This window comes from Nerophis ophidion, linkage group LG24 (genome assembly GCF_033978795.1).
Source record: "Nerophis ophidion isolate RoL-2023_Sa linkage group LG24, RoL_Noph_v1.0, whole genome shotgun sequence".
In the NCBI taxonomy this organism is placed as follows: domain Eukaryota; kingdom Metazoa; phylum Chordata; class Actinopteri; order Syngnathiformes; family Syngnathidae; genus Nerophis; species Nerophis ophidion.
This window is the reverse complement of record NC_084634.1, coordinates 6,763,085-6,770,584: the sequence shown is the minus strand read 5'-3', so window position 1 is coordinate 6,770,584 and position 7,500 is coordinate 6,763,085. Positions and strand designations below refer to the sequence as shown.

The following is a 7,500-nucleotide window of genomic DNA, read 5'->3' as shown; positions in this document are numbered from 1 at the left end:
ACACACACATATATATACACGTATATATACACATTAATATATATATATATATATATATATATATATATAAAATGAGTGCAGCATAAAGCGAATAAATTGTTGATAAAAAATATAAATGTCATAATATAAATTGGCCCCCAGCCAAATTATTTTAACCCTATGTGGCCCCATAGTCAAAAAGTTTGGGGAACCCTGGTCTATCGCATATTCATGAAAATAAACACGGACACGAACTGAAGAATATCGCTCTCATCACGCGTGTATCAATTCAGAAGCGATACTCCACTTAGTATCGACATGAATCCTACTTGGGTCGATACCACCACCCTTTGATAGTGATGGGATCGGCAGTTCTTTGGACTGTACTGAATCACTAGAATCAGTTCCTTAATTAGATTCGTTCACCGAATGACTTCTGCAGCAGCAGTTCTGTGTGCAGGCCGGCGAATCATGAGTCAGTCAGTAACAGATCTCGCTGTGTGTCAGTTGGCGAACGACACAAGCCCTCAGCACCCAATGAACGACGCGCAAAGTGACTGAACGAGATCCTCAATGTGACGTCATCCTCCGCGACGCAGTCAGTTCCCCGCGTCAGTACGTTCGCGAACGTGAATCACGTGACTCGCGCCAGTTCCACTCATACCGGCATGGTCGCGGCGGAGCTTAACTGAACTGAGAAAGGAACGAATCAGTTCAGGAAGTGATTCGCTTCAGTACGTTCACTCAAAAGATTCGTTCTTTCGAACGAATCGTTCGCGAACGACACAATAATGCGTGGACCGATTGGATCTCTCGGGACTGGTCGGGTAGTCAATGGTCGTGACGGCGTTAAACGGATAATACGTTATTGTTCAGTGTTTTTAATCATTACGTACATGTACACGAACAGTATATGTCGTTTAATAAGTAAAATGTTAGTAATACTTGTTTGTATTCGGATACAATAGTCTGAGCGCACTGGCGCGTCTCTTACTAGCTTGGATGGCTAGTTAGCTTAGCTTGTTAGCTGCTAACAAAGACGGGCGGAAGTGATCAAAACACATCGCTTGCCAGAGATCAAGTGTGAGTGTAAAGTGTTGTGATTGTGTGGAAATGTGCGAAAGAACGATGGCAGAGTACGAGGAGGAACTTTGTCCAACAAAAGAGGAGAAGGCGCGGCAGCATCAACTCCTGGACACCTATTACAGGAAACACCATCAGATTGGGTTGCACACAGGTTGGTTTCATTTTACTCTTACGCTAACTTTATATTTCATCATTAACGCTTTTCTTAAAGGTCTACTAAAATTAGATTTTATTATCTAAACGGGGATAGCAGGTCCATTCTATGTGTCATACTTGATCATATGCGATATCGCCATATTTTTGCTGAAAGGATTTAGTAGAGAACATCGACGATAAATCGGTATTAAGAGAAAAGCCCTGCCTCTACCGGAAGTCACATGTTTGATGGCTCCTCACATATTCACATTGATTTTAATGGGAGCCTCCAACAAAAAGTGCTATTTGGACCGAGAAAACGACAATTTCCTCATTAATTTGAGCGAGGATGAAAGATTTGTGTTTGAGGATATTGATAGAGACGGAGTAGAAAAAAAAAGTAAAAAAAAAACGCAAATGCATTGGGACGAATTCCGATGTTTTTAAACACATTTACTAGGATAGTTCTGGGAAATCCCTTATCTTTCTATTGTGTTGCTACTGTTTTAGTGAGTTTAATAGTACCTGATAGTCGGAAGGGTGTGTCCACGGGTGTGTTGATGCCAATGTCTCAGAGAGGTCGACGGCAGCTTCATGGACAGCCCAAGCTCAGCTTTTCTCCGGTAAGAAGCAACTTTTTAAGCACAATTTTCTCACCGAAACCTGCTGGTTTACATTTGGTCTGGATTCATGTTCGCTTGACCGCGCTCTGATCCATAGTAATTTTTCACCTCTGAGAATTTTAAACAAGGAATCGCCGTGTGTTTGTGTGGCTAAAGGCTACAGCTTCCCAACTCCATCTTTCTACTGTGACTTCTCCAATATTAATTGAACAAATTGCAAAAGATTCAGCAACACAGATGTCCAAAATACTGTGTAATTATGCCGTTAAAGCAGACGACTTTTAGCTGTGTGTGTGCGCGTAGCGCTCATACTTCCTAAAAACGCGTGACGTCTTGCGTACACGTCATCATTACACGACGTTTTCAAGACGAAACTCCCGGGAAATTCAAAATTGCAATTTAGTAAACTAAAAAGGCCGTATTGGCATGTGTTGCAATGTTAATATTTCATCATTGATATATAAACTATCAGACTGCGTGGTGGGTAGTAGTGGCTTTCAGTAGGCCTTTAAGTATGTTGTGGGGATCAATCAATGTTTATTTATATAGCCCTAAATCACAAGTGTCTCAAAGGGCTGCACAAGCCACAACGACATCCTCGGTTCAGATCCCACATAAGGACAAGGAAAAACTCACAACCCAGTTGGATGTCAATGAGCATGACTATGAGAAACCTTGGAACCTTGGAGAGGACCGCATGCAATGGATGTCGAGTGGGTCTTGCATAATATTTTGAAAGTCCAGTCCATAGTGGATCTAACATAATTGTGAGAGTCCAGTCCATAGTGGAGCCAGCAGGAGACCGTCCCAGGCGGAGATGGGTCAGCAGCGCAGAGATGTCCCTAACCGATGCACAGACGAGCGGTCCACCCCGGGTCCCGACTCTGGAAAAGCCAGCACTTCATCCATGGCCACCGGACCTGTGCCCCCTCTTCCACAAGGGAGAGCAGGAAAGAAAAGAAACGGAAGATCAACTGGTCTAAAAGGGGGGTCTATTGAAAGACTAGAGTATATAAATGAGTTTTAAGATGGGAGTTAAATGCTTCTACTGAAGTAGCATCTCTAACTTTTACCGGGAGGGCATTCCAGAGTACTGGAGCCCGAAAGGATGATTTGCTGCTTTTTTTATATTGTTAAAAACAGGACAGTTTCATACACACCATAATTATTAGAGGTTGTTGTTCCTCTCAGTTTTTAAAGGGGAACATTATCCCCAAACCTATGCAAGCGTCAATATATACCTTGATGTTGCAGAAAATCAATCAATCAATGTTTACTTATATAGCCCTAAATCACTAGTGTCTCAAAGGGCTGCACAAACCACAACACAAACCACTACGACATCTTCGGTAGGCCCACATAAGGGCAAGGAAAACTCACACCCAGTGGGACGTCGGTGACAATGATGACTATGAGAACCTTGGAGAGGAGGAAAGCAATGGATGTCGAGCGGGTCTAACATGATACTGTGAAAGTTCAATCCATAATGGATCCAACACAGTCGCGAGAGTCCAGTCCAAAGCGGATCCAACACAGCAGCGAGAGTCCCGTTCACAGCGGAGCCAGCAGGAAACCATCCCAAGCGGAGGCGAATCAGCAGCGCAGAGATGTACCCACCTTATCCCCTCCACAAGGGAGAGTGTGACATAGGAGAAAAAGAAAAGAAACGGCAGATCAACTGGTCTAAAAAGGGAGTCTATTTAAAGGCTAGAGTATACAAATGAGTTTTAAGGTGAGACTTAAATGCTTCTACTGAGGTAGCATCTCGAACTGTTACCGGGAGGGCATTCCAGAGTACTGGAGCCCGAAATGAAAACGCTCTATAGCCCGCAGACTTTTTTTGGGCTCTGGGAATCACTAATAAGCCGGAGTCCTTTGAACGCAGATTTCTTGCCGGGACATATGGTACAATACAATCGGCAAGATAGGATGGAGCTAGACCGTGTAGTATTTTATACGTAAGTAGTAAAACCTTAAAGTCACATCTTAAGTGCACAGGAAGCCAGTGCAGGTGAGCCAGTACAGGCGTAATGTGATCAAACTTTCTTGTTCTTGTCAAAAGTCTAGCAGCCGCATTTTGTACCAACTGTAATCTTTTAATGCTAGACATGGGGAGACCCGAAAATAATACGTTACAGTAATCGAGACGAGACGTAACAAACGCATGGATAATGATCTCAGCGTCTTTAGTGGACAGAATGGAGCGAATTTTAGCGATATTACGGAGATGAAAGAACGCCGTTTTAGTAACGCTTTTAATGTGTCACTCAAAGGAGAGAGTTGGGTCGAAGATAATACCCAGATTCTTTACCGAGTCGCCTTGTTTAATTGTTTGGTTGTCAAATGTTAAAGTTGTATTATTAGATAGAGGTCGGTGTCTAGCAGGACCGATAATCAGCATTTCCTTTTTTTTGCCGTTGAGTTGCAAAAAGTTAGCGGACATCCATTGTTTAATTTCATTAAGACACGCCTCCAGCTGACTACAGTCCGGCGTGTTGGTCAGCTTTAGGGGCATGTAGAGTTGGGTGTCATTAGCATAACAGTGAAAGCTAACACCGTATTTGCGTATGATGTCACCTAGCGGCAGCATGTAGATGCTGAAGAGTGCAGGGCCAAGGACCGAACCCTGGGGAACTCCACACGTTACCTTAACATAGTCCGAGGTCACATTGTTGTGGGAGACGCACTGCATCCTATCAGTAAGATAAGAGTTAAACCAAGACAGGGCTAAGTCTGACATACCAATTTGTGTTTTGATACGTTCTAATAAAATATTATGATCGACGGTATCGAAAGCAGTAATATAGTCATATATAAGAAATATATATATAAGAAATATAGTCAAACCCGCGATACATCGCCCAGCCGTATTTGAAAGTAAGTTGGCCATACTCGGTCTATACACACCTCTGCCTTCCCCTAATTTTCATGTCTGTTTTTCTTACATACTTCACCGCTTTTAAAGTAATTTTAGTGGCTAGCACAAAAAGAAGCCTTTCCCCTTTTTATTGGTTGTTTAGCTACACTCTTTCAACACAAAGAAGAACCAAAAATATATTTTGTTGTGTTAACAATGTCAGACAGAAACTACTTTTATTAATTCGATATTATTTCCCTATTTGCCCAACAGACGTCCACCAGCACCCCCACGTTAAGGAGGAAGAGGAGGAAATGTGGATCACTCAGGAGAAAGAGTCTCTTAGAAAGCAGGAGGAGGCGGATCTCACCCAGTTTCCACTGACTGTTGTCTCGGTGAAGATTGAAGACAAACCACCTGAGTCCTCACAGCTTCATCACAGTCCAAGTAAGCACAACATCCACATATTTTATATTCTCAGGGCATTCACTCCATCACAACTGGACTGTTTAGTTTGTCTTAGAAGACGTTTGGCCTCTCATCCAAGTAGGCCTCATCAGTTCAAGTCTTAAATCAGAAGAACGTGTCATCAACATGCATTTTCTCTAGGGATAGGAATTAAAAAATGGTTCATGGACAGATATGGGGTGGGGGAAATAATCGATTTTTAGACTCATCGCAATTCGAACATGGGCAATTGAAAAATCGATGCATAAGCGTCAATAATCGATTATATATTTATTGTAAATTGAGTAACACAGACCGTTGTAAAATTTGGCTGACCGCAGCAAGAGGGATTCAAACAGTTCCTTTATTTTAGGACACTTTAGTTCCAGTTTTGCACACATTTCCATTCATTTCATAAATGTGATGGGAATTGGCAACACTAAATGGTGCCTAGTGTGTGAGTGTGAGTGTGAATGTTGTCTATCTGTCTGTGTTGGCCCTGCGATGAGGTGGCGACTTGTCCAGGGTGTACACCGCCTTCCGCCCGAATGCAGCTGAGATAGGCACCAGCGCTCCCAGGGACCCCAAAGGGAATAAGCGGTAGAAGATGAATGGATGGATGGAATTAACTCAACTGTCTCTCAATACAAATGCGTTGTTTTTCAATTTTCCAAGTTGATAAACACTTTTTTACTGAAACGAAAGGAAATGTAAAACTTCCTTGATATAAATAAAATAAAGAAGCATCAAAAATCGATTTTTAATGGGATCGTAGATCCCGAATCGTATTCGGGGATGTAGTTTGGGTGGCGTGCCAGCAACTTGAGGGTTCCAGGTTCAAACCCCGCTTCCAAAGCCAAGTCTCTGCCGTCTTGTCCTTGGGCAAGACACGTTGCCCACATGCATTTGATAAAAGTAGCATAAAGATGTAGACACTGGGTTTCACAATGTAATGCACTTTGAGTTTCTGGAGAAAAGCGCTGTATAAATATAATTCACTTCAATCGTAATCGAATCGTGAGGTGCCCAAAGATTCCCACCTCTAATCAATTCCTCTGAATCAAATGATTCCTTTAAAGGGGAACATTATCACAATTTCTGAAGGGTTAAAACCAAAAAAAAATCAGTTCCCAGTTTTTTTCAAAATTTTACCCATCACGCAATATCTCGAAAAACGGCTTCAAAGTACCTGATTTTCACCATCAGAATATCCACCCGTCACACAGCGTGAAACCACCAGAAACAAACATGGCGGATAGCACAGGAAGGTATAGCGATAGTAGCTCGGATTCCGACTCGGATTTCAGCGGCGTAAGCGATTCAACAGTATACGCATGTATTGAAACGGACGGTTGGAGTGTGGAGGCAGGTAGCAAAAACGAAATTGGAGAAGAAACTGAAGCTATTGAGCCATATCGCTATGAACCGTATACAAGCGCAACCGACGGAAACGACACGACAGACAGCGACACGGGATTCGGCGATCGCTCTAACCAACGATTGGTATGTGTTTGTTTGGCATTAAATGTGGGTGGAGGGAAAGGCTGGATGCAGCGTGTGTGGGCGGGCGAGAGAGAGAGCAGAAATAGAAAAACAAATCTGTCTGGAGCCGCAAAAAATTAAAAGCCATATTACATACAGATAGTGTGTCATGAGATATACATTGAATCAAGAGGACTTAAAGGAAACTAAATGAGCTCAAATATAGCTACAAATGAGGCATAATGATGCAATATGTATATATAGCTAGCCTAAATAGCATGTTAGCATCGATTAGCTGGCAGTCATGTCTGATTAGCACACTCCACATAAGTCAATAACATCAACAAAACTCACCTTTGTGCATTCATGCACAGCGTTAAAAGTTTGGTGGACAAAATAAGACAGAAAAAGAAGTGGCATAAATCACGTCTTAGGCAACATATCCAGGGGGTTTACCTCGCTCGTCTGCGGGAACAGACTGCCGTCGTCCCTGAATAGCTCACGCACTCCGGCAGATTCAGTGGTGGTCCATTTTCCAATATTGCAGATTTTTTTTTACTTTATCGTTGGAAATGCATCTGCTTTGAGTGTCGCAGGATATCCACACATTTTTGCCATCTCTGTCGTAGCATAGCTGTCGTCGGCAAAGTGTGCGGAACAAACTTTCGCATCTTTTGGCCAGTGGTGCAACTTGAATCCTTCTCTGCTGGTGTTGTTACACCCTCCGACAACACACCGACAAGGCATGATGTCTCCAAGGTACGGGAAAACAGTCGAGAAAACGGAAAATAACAGAGCTGATTTGACTTAGTGGATTAGTGGAAGTGGATTATATTTATATAGCGCTTTTCTCTAATGACTCAAAGCGCTTTACATAGTGAAACCCAATAT

The 7,500-nt window shown here is 42.6% G+C and overlaps 1 protein-coding gene across 1 annotated transcript in view; it reads left to right on the top strand.

Annotated features, from left to right (window-relative positions):
- Positions 1–591: 591 nt before the first annotated feature.
- LOC133542448 (piggyBac transposable element-derived protein 4-like) overlaps positions 592–7,500 on the top strand; it is a 13,564-nt gene continuing 6,655 nt past the window's right edge. The window contains exons 1-2 of the mRNA XM_061886583.1: positions 592–1,216; positions 4,954–5,127. Of these exons, the coding sequence (XP_061742567.1) occupies positions 1,093–1,216; positions 4,954–5,127 (298 nt within the window). The 5' untranslated portion in view covers positions 592–1,092. The remainder of the gene's footprint in view (positions 1,217–4,953; positions 5,128–7,500) is intronic.